General features: G+C 38.5%; 1 protein-coding gene across 2 annotated transcripts in view; it reads right to left on the bottom strand.

Annotated features, from left to right (window-relative positions):
- The window catches only part of TBCK (TBC1 domain containing kinase), a 1,512,759-nt gene that overhangs the window by 896,308 nt on the left and 599,980 nt on the right, over positions 1–16,471 (bottom strand). For both annotated transcript variants that reach the window (XM_044061297.1, XM_044061298.1), the window contains one exon: positions 2,393–2,492. In XM_044061297.1, coding sequence (XP_043917232.1) covers positions 2,393–2,492 — 100 coding nt within the window. The remainder of the gene's footprint in view (positions 1–2,392; positions 2,493–16,471) is intronic.

The raw sequence follows: 16,471 nt of genomic DNA, 5'->3' as shown, positions 1-16,471 counted from the left end.
CACTCACCACATCAGCATCACACACCACACTTACACCTACACCCAGTGGAGCCCTAACAGCAAAGCCCCCAAGGGCAAGCAAACACATTACCCAGGACTCTTGTTATAGGGGACCCCAATGGACAACACACAGATGCCCCACTCACCAGACTGAATAAAGGAGAAAATATTGGTTAGTTGCTTATCTGGAGCCAGGATCTGCCAGGTCATGCACGTACTTAAGTCACTACACCACAGGTACCAGTATGATTCCATCATAGTCCATGTGGACATTAATGACCTGAGATATACTCCCTGGACTACAGAAAGAGAGACATTACTGTTCTCTCTCTCTCTGAATATGTCCTCAGGAAGGTATGTGCCTTGCACTGAGCAGCATTCTACTTTTACCAAGAAAGATGCCACAGTACGAAAAAAAGCTGATTGACTTCAATAACTGGTTTAGCTTCTGGTGTCTTTCCAGGGGGGATTCAATATTTGTCAGCACTGAAGGACATGGTTAACAGATCACATTGCTTTCCAAAGGATGGTCTGCATCTGCACCCCTCCCAGGCTTCAGAATAAACTTCATCCACCCCTCCTTAGAACCTTTTTAGACAATGTAAAATTGACAAACCTACTGACATAGCAAATAAAATCCAAAGAAACCTAAAAGTCTTACTGCTCAATGCTAGGAGCCTAAACCAAGAAACTCTGCACCCTACAAACTCTCCTCACTCTAGAGAACATAGACATCTGTGCCTTTACCAGGACGTGGTTTAAATCTGGAGAAAGTACTCTGCTATTTTTCTACAGAGCAAGGCTTCAGTGCCTTCCACACACTTAGACCATCAGCTACACAGACAGAGACAAAAGACGGCAGAGTCTCGGCCTCATTAGCAACAAGTATTCCTTTAGGTTATTTAAACAGGAAGATGCCCTGGAGTTTATCCATGTGAAAATCACCAAAGACAAAGTCTCATACTATATCTTGGCAAGCTACAAGTCACCTTTTATGTTCCAAAATTCCCATGGCTCATACATACAACTGCTGAAAACACCATTAAACCAAATACCCTGTTCATCAGAGACTTTTAGTATCCTTCTATAGACTGGGAATCATAGACTGCCTCAAACTCACAGGCACAATGATTCAAGGACTTTATTAACACAAATATCTTTGACCAGATAGTATGTACACACACACACACACACACACACACACACACACACACACACACACACACACACACACACACACACACACACACACAAACACACACCAGAGGTTCAAACATACTGCCCATGGTAATCACCAATATTTAATTTAACATTTGTTGACTGGGAAAGTCCGACTAGGACATAGTCTATTTTCACTGGAGGCCTGGGGAGAAACGCTCCAGATGCATGTCTTTAGAATGTGGGAGGAAACCAGAGTACCTGGAGGAAACCCATGCGAACGGAGAGAGAACATGCAAACTCCGAACAGAAGGCACCCCAGCCGAGAATTGAACCGGAGAACTTCTTGCTGTGAGGTGACAATGTTAACCGCTGCACCAGTGTGCCACCCAAATTCCGGTATTCCAATATGGAACAGAGATACATATCTCCCAGTGTCAGTTCCTCACTAGTGAGATTGGACCACAAAGCTGTCTCCTTCAAAATAAAAATCAACACAATAACCGCAGCAAAACCTGTAAAAAGTATGAACTATTCCAAAGCAAACTACATCCTACTAAGCAACAGTTTATCAAAATTTAGTGCCCTTCCTAACCCGAGTTCATAGCAGCCTATGTGGAATTGTTCACACAGACACTGTACAACAACGTAAATGGCTGTATAAAATCTGCTGTACCTACTTGAAGTAAGCCAAAAACAAACTTTAAAAACAAACCACACTGGTGGAATCATAAACTTAATAGGGTATATAATAAAAGGATAAAAGTCTTTGTTAAACTTGGGAAGAGCAACTCCCATAATGATAAGAGCTCTTTAATTATACTAAACAGGAAACTAAGAGGACTAATTAAGTATAGCAGGGTCAGTTACAAGGTCAAGATAGCCTCACATGCTAAAGACAACTCCAAGACCTTCTAGAGCTATGTCTGTAACCTTCAACACATAGTAGTGTGATGAACTGGTGGTCAGTTGTACCATCTTCACTGAGCAGAGACATAGTGAATCTGCTGGATGACAAATTCAGCTAAAACTTCACATAGCAACATACCTATAAATCAAACCAAAGTAAGGCTGTGTGAAAGAAACACTGACACTCAATTTGGAGAGGAACTAAGCAGCTGATTAAAATGTTCAGCACAATACAACATTGCATAACTATTATATAACCAAGAATATGACACAATTTTCAGAAATACAATTATTATGCCATATAAACAAAATAAGGTAGACTTACATTTCTGAGTTGGCACAATGGCAGTGTTACAGTTGTGTCATCAAAAAGCAAGCTTCTGTCTCTGCCTTGCCCAAAGCTCTCTCCATCTTCTAATAAAAAGCTTGAAGGAAACAAAACAAGTAATGTAACACAAAAATAGTGCAGCCACTTTTTAAAACTAAACAAACTATGACTTGAGTGATTCTAAAGTACAAATCTTAAGTACTTTATGGTTCACATTCAACAAAAAGAAACAACATTCAGGAATCACACAGCCTGAAAGTTCTATAAACCTGTGACCATTGTTAGGTGGAAGTTAGATGTATACAATCAGATCAGCAGAACAGACTGGAGGGGGGATTTGTAGGACAGACGAAGGTTCACACCATGGTGAGGACATACTTATGATAGGTAGATAACCAAGGATTAAGGCTCACAGTACATGAAGGGAGGGCTTGCTAGGATGTGGCCATAAGAAGTGCTAAAGGGAGTGGCTTCAGAATAGTATGTGGTCCGGGAAGGACAGTGAATCTTAGCTTCTATCCAGAAGTTTCAAAGTTTTCATATTAAATCCCTTATTCACTGCAGAAAATCCATATAAAGTATACTGGAACTGAGAAAGTTTATCTACAGCCTGTACTATTAGCTGTGATTTTCAGGAGTTTCCATGCTCGTTGAAGTCTGAAGAATGCAGTATTACACCATCCACCAATTATATCTCCAAGCTCCACTCACAACCATTTCTTGCCAATGCATAAGGTCTCCATTGTTCTTTTCCATCCACATCCCCCATCGCGCGCGCCCACACACACACACACACACACACACACACACACACACACACAACCACTCTCACACACTCACACATACTCACACACACACGCACACACACACAGCAACTCTCACACACACACACACACACACACACACACACACACACACACACACACACACACACACACACACACACACACACACACACACTGGGGCCACCAAAAGAACACACTCCGTATTCACTGACAGATGACCAAGGAGAATGAACTGCTATCTTATGAACATCAGAGGATGAATTGGTTTTAGCTTAGCCAAAGATTTTCTCCATTTTTATCAGTTGCCTGCAACATTTCAATTGTGGATGGGACTAATGCAGCAACTCACTGGAATGCCACAGTTCTTATTTGTTTCTGTTTGCCTTTGCTTTGCTTGTTCATTTCTGTATCCTGTGTTACAGTTTTCAATCGTTTCCAGTGTACAGAAAATTACAGTTCATGCTTTGTAACCATTTTGTTACTCTGGTTAGAGTTTTTTCTGGATTGATTCCACTGTAATATTTACAGTATTTCCATTGTTTCAGCAAATCATTGTGTTTTCCCTGACAGATTCAATATACTATGGCCAGTACATTTATGTATTAACCCATGTACACTGACAGGCTTCTTAGCTACTCCCACTATCAGTGGTAGGTTCTCTCCAGCTACAGTCTACATTTGGTTCAAAAAACCTACCATGGCCAGGGAAAAGAACCAACAGTTAATACCTCCATTTATCCCCAAGAAGGGAGCAGCATCAGTTTGCAAAACTATTACCTCATCAGGGAATTGTATTGGTATACAAAATCATTACCTCATCAGGGAATCATATTGGTATACAAAACTATTACCTCATCAGGGAATTGTATTGGTATACAAAACCATTCCCTCATCAGGGAATTGTATTGGTATACAAAACCATTACCTCATCAGGGAATTGTACTGGTATACAAAACCATTACCTCATCAGTGACTACCTATGTCAAACAGAGCTCCTCATTAGCACTCTTCAAGAAAAATCTTGATGATTGGATGGGAAATTGGAAATTCACCCCGGGGGGTCACTTCTGTGGCTCTACTTGACATGGTCACAGGACGATAATTTTCTTGGGTGGCGAAAGCCAGGGCACCTTTTTGGCTAGGCTTATATAGGCCCTAGGGCCAATAGCCTAGTACCTACCTATGAACCTATGTATTGGTATACAAAACTATTACCTCATCAGGGAATTGTATTGGTATACAAAACCATTACCTCATCAGGGAATTGTATTGGTATACAAAACCATTACCTCATCAGGGAATTGCATGGGTATACAAACCATTACCTCATCAGGGAATTGTACTGGTATACAAAACCATTACCTCATCAGGGAATTGTATTGGTATACAAAACCATTAACTCATCAGGGAATTGTACTGGTATACAAAACCATTACCTCATCCTGGAATTGTATTGGTATACAAAACCATTACCTCATCAGAGAAGTGTGTCGGTGTACAAACCATTACCTCATCAGCTAAGTGCACCGGTGTACAAAACCATTACCTCACCAGAGAAGTGTCCCAGTGTACAAAACCATTACCTCATCAGGGAACAGTACCGGTATACCAAACCATTACCTCATCAGGGAACAGTACTGGTGTACAAACCCATTACCTCATCAGGGAACAGTACCGATGTACAAAACCATTGCATCATAATGATTATCATGACCTAAATCAACCTCAACAGAAGTTGATCTACACAATACTTTGAACATTTTGCGGCAAACAAGGATCTGATGGAGTTCACGAGGCACTTCAACTTTCAGGGCTAATTAACTACTACTGCTTTGCTAAGAAAGGTTTGACACAGGTTAAAAACTTTTTTCAAAGACACATAAAAGTGGCATCAACTAAAGTCACAGTCCTAATCAGCCAGTGTTTTTGAGTTTTGTTATTTTTTGTGTTTTTAACCAGATGAAGCCCTGTAAAAGCGGGCTATGTCCATCTTCTGATGGAAGATTGCAATGTAGTTTGTAACTCTATCAGCCTGCAAAAGTAAACTCTAGTGAAACAACAAGAGACTTAAATGCAGAGTGGCACAAAAAGGCTCTAAATCTATCCACTACACTCTCGACCCACAAAATAAAAAAATATGTCTGTACAACAGTTTTTGTAATAAGAGAAATCCCAAACATGCAAAATTTGTAAAAGGTTAGGCCTTTTTATTACTGCAATGGTATATACAATAAAATTGTTATTGCTTGGGGATTAAGATATACAAAACAGGGTTATTTTTTTGTGTTCCTTGAAAACAAAGTTAGACAGAGAACAATGAAAAGCAAAGGAGCTGGGAACTCAGTCGTGTTGTGAAAAATCCACTAAACTAGAAGGATTATGAAAATCTTATGACAATCAGTAGTACAAAAACACAACTAACCTGGGAGCTTCAGTAACAGGCTAATTCTGAAAATCATATGCAAATTAGTAGCAAGGAAGCACAGCCAATCGGCAAGCTTCAATTACAGCCATTTAAAAGGCTAATTGCGGTGGTGGTGCTGCGGTAGCATTGTCGCCTCACAGTATGACGTTGTCCGGTTCGATTCTCAGCTACAGCATCTTCTGTGTGGAGACATGCGTGAATGGGCATACCTTTGTTGAAGGCTGTGCGTCAGAGCTGGCAACTCGGCAGGTAAAAATTTACTGCCGATCATTAGCGGACCAGAGTTCCGCTGTTGCGACCCCTAACAGGGAAAAGCCAAAAGACACAACAACAAAAGGCTAATATGGAAAACAGTCAAACCAACTGCTCCTCCCATGCTGCTTTGTTAAAATTTGAATAAAGTAGCAATGCCTTAGCCAGTATTATTATAAGGTCTTCTTGATCTGATTGAGTCTATGAGACAAACGTGCTAATCCAAATAAAGCTTCTTTAAAAAAATAATAACTCAAGGTAACTTATTTTGAAGATTTAAAGGGATTTAATAAAAATAAATAAATAAATAAATAAATAAAAATAAACACTGAAACATCCAGATAGAAGCTAAGGATTACACTGCTTTCTAAACCACAACCTTCTCTCGAGCTACTCCCTTTATCACTTGTTCTGTTTGTCCTGACTGGGTCTCTTGTCTCCCACAGGATGGTTTAGCTTGGACTGGGCTGCTTCCACCATTTGGGACCTTTACTTTTATTTAATTGTTTTAAATGTTGCCAGAAGAAGGGTTTACAAGTAAAGAAAGGTGCAATTATGACTCTGAACTGTCTCTCAGGCCTTTCTACTGAACAAAATGGTTTGAGTCACAAAGCTGCCAGAAGCTGAGAATGTGCAAAGATCAACAAGCCCCAGAACATTTAAACTGATCTTCAACATTTAGCTGAAGTCTTTTGGGATGCAGTGGAGACTTTATTGTTTAGAGCCGTTATCTGGTGGCTTTTTCCCTTGAAACTTTAAGATTTCTGTGTTAGTTTAAGGTATAGAACTTTGACTACAAAAGATGTAACTACAGAAGCAGACAGATTATAGGGTTTTATACAAAATATCATGAATGGGCAGGACAGAAAGGGTGCCACTCAGTCATCAGTAAACTTGTCTTGGGGGTGCATGACTAAATTATTGAGTAATTTAAAGGAGGAACACAATTCCTGGCTCATTCTAACAGCAGAGACATGGGACTCCATTAACTAGCTAGCAGTTAAAGATGCCATTTCATCAAATGAAAACAAATATCTATATGGGAGGAAATGCACCTATACTTATTTAGGTGGTACAGTTAAGCAAACAAATAAAATATGTCAGAATTCAAGTACTGGGAGAATGCACACTGACGGCTTTTAAGAAATATCAGAAAATGCATAACTTGTAGGTTTTGACTTGTAAAAAGTAGTGGTCTGCTGGTTGAAGTGAGGAGCACAGGATTGCATCAGCTCATCTTTCAACAGTAGCTGTACACCATGGAAGAAACCACACTGAAGGACAGGCAAAATGTTGCACAACCATTCCCTGTTGTATTCTCAATCATCTAATTAGCTAATTTCAAGCCTGTCATCAGTGTACTTGCCAAATTACTGAACTGAAATGATGAAAAAAAAGACAAATAATTAATAATTCTATAACTGGCCTTTTTGGTAAATAAATGCCTGGCTGATAGCATTTCTTCCAACAACATATGTGTTGTCACCTTATTTAATGTAGGTAAGAAGATCATTCTTCACCATATAATAACCTTTGCAGAGCACAAGGCCTTCTACATCAAAACAAAATAATGAAAAAAATCTTAAGGTAAGAAGTCACAGACAACAACTTGAGAAGAATGCATCTTGAATATCAATGATTCCTCCTCCATACCGTACAATTCCAGAAAAAGAAATGCCTACACACTAGCAAACATACATTATTTCATGAAAAGTTGCTAGATCAGTAGATAACAGATACATTCTGAATGAATCAGTTGATCTACAAGTGGTTCCACCATGGAGGGTGTAGGGTTAGTATTATCCTTCTGTTCAATCCAATATGGAATATTTTAGACGCCTTGTGCTGGTGCAAATCATGGTGTTGTCACATACTAGTATTACAAGCTTAGCTCCTGAGCCAACTAGTTTACCCCATCCACTGAGTAAACACACAGCAAACAAAAAAAAAAAAGAAGATTTTGTTATGTAAGTTTTAATTTAATTTATTCATTCATTAAACTGATAAATAAAGCAGTCCATCACAGACCCTTTTCAGTCATGCCCTATGCCACAAGACAAGGATAAATGTAATACTTCAGATTCCCTATTCAATTGTCTGGGTGTACTATAAATGAGGCAAGAATATCATGCTGTTTTATACATAATGGGATATTATGTCAAAGATGGGGCAGAGTAAAGTAATAAATCTTTAGTTTGACTGTTAATGAGAACCTTCATTTTGTGGCGGTGTAGGGCATCTACGAAAATTGTCTCTTTAATAGCACAGAATTCCAGACATAAATGACTGCCCAGAGATCCAAACAAGACTGAATATAGGGCAAAAGCTTCAAATATGTCTTGGTAGCTGAGGGTCTTTACTCTGGTGACATTTAGATACCAAGACAAGCTTGAAGTTCTATCACTATACTCTATCTTTTATAAAAACTGACTTATGCAGAACTCCAACAGTAGTCTCTAAATGGATAGGTCACCCAGGAACTGTGACAATGGAAATGTTTTTTGATGAACAATGAAAAGGTCTTCTTGTAGGTCAGATGGTATGATAAAATTATGTCTACTGTACCTAACATCATGGACCATCCTGTTCAAGTTTACAAATGGAAAATATCTCAAGTGGTAAAGACATCCAAGTGGCAGGAACCACAGGGAAGCTAAAAGCTAAAGGCTCAGAAGGCTGAGTTCCCAAGTATTTCAAAGGAGGTCCAACTCCTTAAAGTCACAGCCCAGGTAATAATATTTGGTGATGGTTAAATGATAACCAAGTGGTCATGAGAAGCAGCAGCAACACCCCGCTTGTCAGGCCTTTGTCAACAACATTTTCCAATTAGCAGTCCACCACTTGATGGCAGAAGTTAATGAAGTCTGTGATCCACTTGCTCAGGATTTACTTGGCAAGTGCCAGCAATCCCCCACCCCCAGAACAAAGAAAATGAAAAGCTGCTCCTTCCTCCACTCCCTTTCAAAACGTGTGGCCTTGCTTTAGACAAATCAGATCTATGGTACAAATGCAGTTTATGAAGGTCACTCTCTCCTCAGTTTCTTCTCTACAGACTTAGGAAATCAAACTTCCATCAGCCTCACCAGTCTTATATTCAAAGCCATGAGTGGATCATAGCATAACTCATTTATGCAGAAACAGTGGCAACTTAACTGCTCTAGAGTCCAATGGATTTGTTTTTTTGAAAGGCAGGTCCTTAGTACTGAACCTAGTCAACTTCTTTGAAAAGATTACTGAGGCTGTGGACAGCCATCACCCTGTGTATGGTATTCCAAGGCTTCTGACATTATCCTTCATTATGGTATTGTTTAAATGTTAGACAACCTTAATGTATACACCTACATCATCCACTGGATTACAAACGGCCTATCCAACAGATCCCAGGTACTGAAAGTTGCTGATACCCTCTCTCTGAATGTAAAACTGTAACTAGTGGAGTACTGCAGGGGTCAGCGCTAGGCCCGCCTGTTTGGCATTTATTTTAAAGACATCCAAGCCATTATGCCAGAAGTATGGTGGACCAAGTTTTTTTTGATGACTGTAAGCTGGTCATAGGTAACCACTTGTCCAATGACGCTAAACTCCTCCAAAAAGGGCTGGAATATGTACATACCTGGTATACAGAAAATGGTCTCAGGCTAACTGCAAAATGTGCAGCATAGCAGAGATCAGCAAAAAAGCTGCTCTCAGCTCATATGTTATAAGTGGTAAATCTCTTCAAACAGATATAATCATACAATACCTGAACAATTATGTGGACAACTCTCTCTCATTCAATTATCGTGTTTCCACCATAGTCAGGAAAGCCTTACATTGGCCCTGTTAATTTCTGAGGGAATATCTTTATGCTCTAAAGAACTCCTCTTACCACTGTACTCTTCTCTTCTCAAATGCAATTCCCCCTTTGGCATGTGCAAATACAAACATATCGTTCAACTGGAAGGGCTGCTCCAAGGTGACTTGTGTCTTGCTTTTTGAGCCACGAAAATCCCAGTCCTATTTGACTTCCTGATTCTTTGCAAAACCAGTGGCTCTACAAACACCCTTACCAGGGACCCAAATTTACACCAAAAAATAAACAAGATTTGCTAGAAGGACAGGTTCCTAACGCAATGTATTCCAAGTCTATGGAATAAGTTACCAGTGCAGGTCAAGCAAAGCACTGCTTGGTCTGCCTTTAAGGCTAGTCTTGAAAACTGGATGGGTGGACACAAATTTACAACAGGGTTATCATGTATGGCCTTACTTGATTTGGAATGTGGGCATTAAGTACTCATAAAAGGTGGCAAGAACTTTACAGCACACCAAATCTATTCTTGGTTTTATATAGATACCAGCCTCACACATGATTGTCCTATTCTCATGTGGAATTTGTCTCCTTCTGATGGTATCAGACAAAGAATTAAAATTTGGACTATAAAGACGTATATGGGCAAATCACAGATGCACTTCTGACAAGGGATGATCCAACTCTAACCATGACTCTCACAGAAGCCTTACCATGTGACTAACATTCTGCTTTATGCTCATGAACCATGAGACCAGGTTTTGATAAGTTGTCATGGTACTGGAGTATCCATGAAGGCATGGGGAAGAGTGAAGGGGTGTGGCTCACTCATCTCTGTCAGGGGGTGGGAGAGGGTTGCACACAGTCAGGGTACATGGATTTGGAAAGATTTCACTGGTGGAGATCAGGAATACCACCACTCATACTTCTTGGGGGGGGGTGTGGCTGCTTGGAGGAAACATCCATTGCTGAAGTGAGGGGATGGCCTCCACAATTTGCCTATTGCACAACCTGCCCCACCCACCACATGGCCAAGTACATTAAGGATGTTAGGGCCAGCATGTAAAAAGCTAAACTGCTCCCCCAGCAGCTACCTGAATGATGGCCTCTCCCAAATGACTCTCATCACAACAATGGAGGATGAATGCATCCATTAGTTGGAAGGGGACTGATCAACAGGCAGCAGAGGCCAAATAAGGGAAAAAAACTTTTAGCTGTGAGTCAATGATGCACAGCATCTTTATGGAAAGAACTTCCTCAATCTGAGATTACTCTAGTAAAGTAATATGTGAAAATTGAATTCATTTATATCGCAGGGAGATAAATGTTATCGAGATCATGCATAATCTCAGTTATTTTATTACCACGTGATGGGGAAAACAATGCATTCTCTTCTGTTCACTTTAAGATGTAATCCTGAAACAATGTGACTTGTCTGCAAAATATGGAGGGTATAAATAAGTTTAGCTCTGACAGATTAATTTACGTCAGTACTTTATCTTCAGTTTCTTTCCTAGACAGTACAGAAACTGTTGGTGTGGGTGTTGTTTCCAAATCTGATGGCCATATTAAGACTTTGATGGTTTCAGTGTTTTAGGCATCACTTACGTAACATTTTCTGTCACGTTTTAGGCTCATGATTCAAAATGTGTGACATGAAGAAAAGTAATCTTAGGCTCAGGGGCCAGATGTGCTGTTAATGTGTAGCACATCACATCACAGCATACAAGCAGGGCCCCAAGCAAAGAAACTTCTCAGGAACATATGATAGGCTGGAGTAGAAGGAAGGAAGAATAATCCTGTTGTAGATCCAAATAGAATGGTCCCAAATGTTAGATCCCTTCAGATTCTTTACATCTGAATGCATGATTCTATCCCAGGTAATTTCAAAAGTCTTTTACTAAGTTCACTAAAATCCTACGCCTGAAACGTCTGAGGTCTCAATCCTATTACCTTTGGCAAAGTTACAGACTACAGGCAATGTTTTCCTTTTATACCATATTCAGTTAATGAACAAATTAAGCCTGATAAAATCATAAACAGTTTTGTCTTCTATTAAGGGTGTGAACAAAGTTAAATATCATTATGTACTTTATAATCAGGCAAATGTTTTACTAATACAAAATATTTAAAAAATCATAAGCAAATGAAGATATCAAACCTTCATTAATTATTAGACAGAAATACAACTTTCTGTAAGGAGTTGAAGAGTTTCAGAATAGTCTAATACAAATTATACATAAGTAATACAGCTGCTATATTTCTAATTGTTTGAAGACATTATTTTAATAAACCTAGTTTCCCTAGCTTTTCTGTCAGTATTGGTGCTATAATATTACACAGTATCACACAGCATACAAATGGAAACAGATGGAGATGTAGCTGGCTGAACTAGTGCCCTGCAGTGGTCCAAGAAATTAGCAACCCCCTCCCCCAGCTCTTCAACTAAGAAGCCAAAAAAAACAATCTTCAGAGCTTCGCATTACTATTGTACACTAATTCAGCCAGTCACTCACCCTCCTAACACACACACGCACACAAAGTCTTCAGATTACTGTAGCAAGCCAACTGGCTTCCTATGGTAATTTGACCAATCACACCTCACCAAATCCGCACACCCTCCCCAGCCTTCAAAACACACACACATGCAAAAAACGTCTTTCGGTTTTTGTAAGCAAACAATCATGCCTCATCAAATCCACCTTCATTCCCTCTTCCCAGCAAGAAAGTAAAAAAAAATCTTCATATTCCTACAGTAATTTAGTCAACAGTCCACAGCCCCCAGCTCTTCAAATGAAAACTTAAACACCAGACTTACAGAAAGAAAGGAACTGCTAGCCTCTCGATCTCGGCCCTTGAAACTCTTCATCTGGGGCTATTGCCCCCTTCCTTGCTATGTTACTAAAAACAGGTGGCTAGTGCATGGGAGGGATAAGATTGTTTGAAAGGTGTTGGTCTATTCTGGGCAGCCACAGTTGTTACACTAAAAGAACTTGGGTTAAAATTCTGTTTTATCTTAAAATTGGAAAAGTGAGACTGATTATTTTAAAATAAAACTGGAGGTTGCAACTAATAAGATGAAGTCAAAAAGTAGCACTGTACCAGATTCTCCATGTATCCTCATGACTTAGTATCTCAGAAATTATTGCTCACATTAGATCAAAAAGGTAATTACTTGAGACCACCGTATATTGTTTTGGGTAAATTCTCCCTTCCACTGATGATAAGAAACCATGCAGTTGTATATATAAAATGGAGATAAAAGGACTTGTTCTCATGCAAAAAAAAATGTTTTCAGCTATCCTGTTATACTGTACGCAGTGCTGAGCTTCCAAAGATTGCAATTAAGCTTTGCAGCACGCATAATCAGGTTTCACTCTTTCATGGTTGAAGACAATGTCCCATATACAGGTGTGGGGAATGCTTGGTATGCTCAAACCAGGGCTGGCATAGATAGAAGGGCAAAGCCCAAGATACCATCAGAAGCCAGACATGAATAAACCCTACAGTCAGGCATGACATAGTACTAGAATACCATGGATTTATTTTTAGTTATTTAGAGTGCTTTTTTAATTTTTTTTTTTAATTTTTAAACAGCTCTGCTTCCCTACAAAGTAATCATTAACTCAAAAGATCATAAGTAGAGAATAATTTGTTTTTGCTAGAGTTAATACATTCTTCAATGGAAATGAGCATTAACTATGAATTATGGAGGGTATCAAAGTATTAAACAGTTTCTAATGAACGTAGAAAAAAATAGTTCTCTGTTGGAAGTACAAGACTCAACAGTGAGAGTCTGAAAAGCCCTGAATAAATAAACTCAATTCTGCAGGTAAAAGAGTGAAATGCAAAACTTGCCGTTACCCATTCAATGTATTTTATTTGCAGGGACCACCCCCTCCCTTACCCCAATACCCCCCCCCCCATGACATAGACTCTAAGACTGCTCTGCCTTGGAGAAGGATAGTTCTCAGAGATGCAGAAAATTAGTATATGTTTGTATATATTTGTATATTTTGCTCCATAATTGCACTTAATGTCATGGTGCTTCAGGATTCGCACTATCAGTTCTTAAAAATATGACACAAACTGAAATATACCACAGTCCTCGGCTCTGTCTGTAACACTGGGTAGGAACACTAAACAAAAAAATAACACATATTTAAGAGAAGTAACTCACCACAGTGACTAAACTTAAGAATTTGTATAGCATATTCTGTTTATGTGAGCTCCAAATACTTTTGGGAAGACATGCTCTACAAACGGTGCAGCTCCTTTTTCTATAAACTTACCATTTCCTTGCTGATAACTTATAGATGCTTCCATGTGACTTGCACTAGCCTGGCAGTACAAAAATACCATGGTAGGATAGATATGTGCAAACTATGACTTTCAGTACAAAAATACCATGGTAGGATGGATATGTGCAAACTATGACTTTCAGTACAAAAATACCATGGTAGGATAGATATGTGCAAACTATGACTTTCAGTACAAAAAATACCATGGTAGGATGGATATGTGCAAACTATGACTTTCAGTACAAAAATACCATGGTAGGATAGATATGTGCAAACTATGACTTTCAGTACAAAAATACCATGGTAGGATAGATATGTGCAAACTATGACTTTCAGTACAAAAATACCATGGTAGGATAGATATGTGCAAACTATGACTTTCAGTACAAAAATACCATGGTAGGATAGATATGTGCAAACTATGACTTTCAGTACAAAAATACCATGGTAGGATAGATATGTGCAAACTATGACTTTCAGTACAAAAATACCATGGTAGGATAGATATGTGCAAACTATGGCTTTCAGTACAAAAATACCATGGTAGGATAGATATGTGCAAACTATGACTTTCAGTACAAAAATACCATTGTAGGATAGATATGTGCAAACTATGACTTTCAGTACAAAAATACCATGGTAGGATAGATATGTGCAAACTATGACTTTCAGTACAAAAATACCATGGTAGGATAGATATGTGCAAACTATGACTTTCAGTACAAAAATACCATGGTAGGATAGATATGTGCAAACTATGACTTTCAGTACAAAAATACCATGGTAGGATAGATATGTGCAAACTATGACTTTCAGTACAAAAATACCATGGTAGGATAGATATGTGCAAACTATGACTTTCAGTACAAAAATACCATGGTAGGATAGATATGTGCAAACTATGACTTTCAGTACAAAAATACCATGGTAGGATAGATATGTGCAAACTATGACTTTCAGTACAAAAATACCATGGTAGGATAGATATGTGCAAACTATGACTTTCAGTACAAAAATACCATGGTAGGATAGATATGTGCAAACTATGACTTTCAGTACAAAAATACCATGGTAGGATAGATATGTGCAAACTATGACTTTCAGTACAAAAATACCATGGTAGGATAGATATGTGCAAACTATGACTTTCAGTACAAAAATACTATGGTAGGATAGATATGTGCAAACTATGACTTTCAGTACAAAAATACTATGGTAGGATAGATATGTGCAAACTATGACTTTCAGTACAAAAATACCATGGTAGGATAGATATGTGCAAACTATGACTTTCAGTACAAAAATACCATGGTAGGATAGATATGTGCAAACTATGACTTTCAGTACAAAAATACCGTGGTAGGATAGATATGTGCAAACTATGACTTTCAGTACAAAAATACCATGGTAGGATAGATATGTGCAAACTATGACTTTCAGTACAAAAATACCATGGTAGGATAGATATGTGCAAACTATGACTTTCAGTACAAAAATACCATGGTAGGATAGATATGTGCAAACTATGACTTTCAGTACAAAAATACCATGGTAGGATAGATATGTGCAAACTATAACTTTCAGTACAAAAATACCATGGTAGGATAGATATGTGCAAACTATGACTTTCAGTACAAAAATACCATGGTAGGATAGATATGTGCAAACTATGACTTTCAGTACAAAAATACCATGGTAGGATAGATATGTGCAAACTATGACTTTCAGTACAAAAATACCATGGTAGGATAGATATGTGCAAACTATGACTTTCAGTACAAAAATGCCATGGTAGGATAGATATGTGCAAACTATGACTTTCAGTACAAAAATACCATGGTAGGATAGATATGTGCAAACTATGACTTTATCAGCTGATTTAACTTTGCAAGTTGCTTAACATCATATTTGTTCTGCTTTCTTCGGGAAGGGAATATGCCAGTTATGAAGGCCACTGAGAGCAAACATTTATTAGTGCAACTACTAGGAAATAATGGAATGTTAATCAAATTAAGGCAGATAGCTGTACACAGTACTGACTAGTGTCTTGTCATAGTGATCAGTTCCTGAAATCATTCATAAATTTCTCTTTTGGTTAATTTGGTTAATTGTGTTAAAAGTTACACACTCACATCTCTACCGAATTACTTTTATTAGGAGTGGTCATTCAGTGACGATAAATGTCATAAAAGAGGCATAAGGAAGGACAAAAAGCTGGGATTTTTACTGAAAAAAAATATTACGAAGAGCCACTGAGTCAACAGTGTCCTTTTCCTCCAGCCAACAGCAGCAAACTACAAGAAATGTCAGACATGAGTACAAAAATGGATACAATTTTGCAAGAAGTGGCAAATAAATAGCACAATTCAGCAACTACATAAAGAAAATGGATATGAGACATATAGAACTGGAATCATTGTTACCTGGTCACAATGTTGAAATTCAGAATATAAAAACAATTGAGAGTGATCATACTATGTGAGCAGCAGAGATGGAAAAGCACATGAAGAGCTGAGGAAGAAAGTC

Source organism: Protopterus annectens, chromosome 2.part0, assembly GCF_019279795.1.
Source record: "Protopterus annectens isolate FY-2018-M chromosome 2.part0, PAN1.0, whole genome shotgun sequence".
Classification (NCBI taxonomy): Eukaryota; Metazoa; Chordata; order Ceratodontiformes; family Protopteridae; genus Protopterus; species Protopterus annectens.
This window is presented reverse-complemented; position numbering and strand designations above follow the sequence as displayed.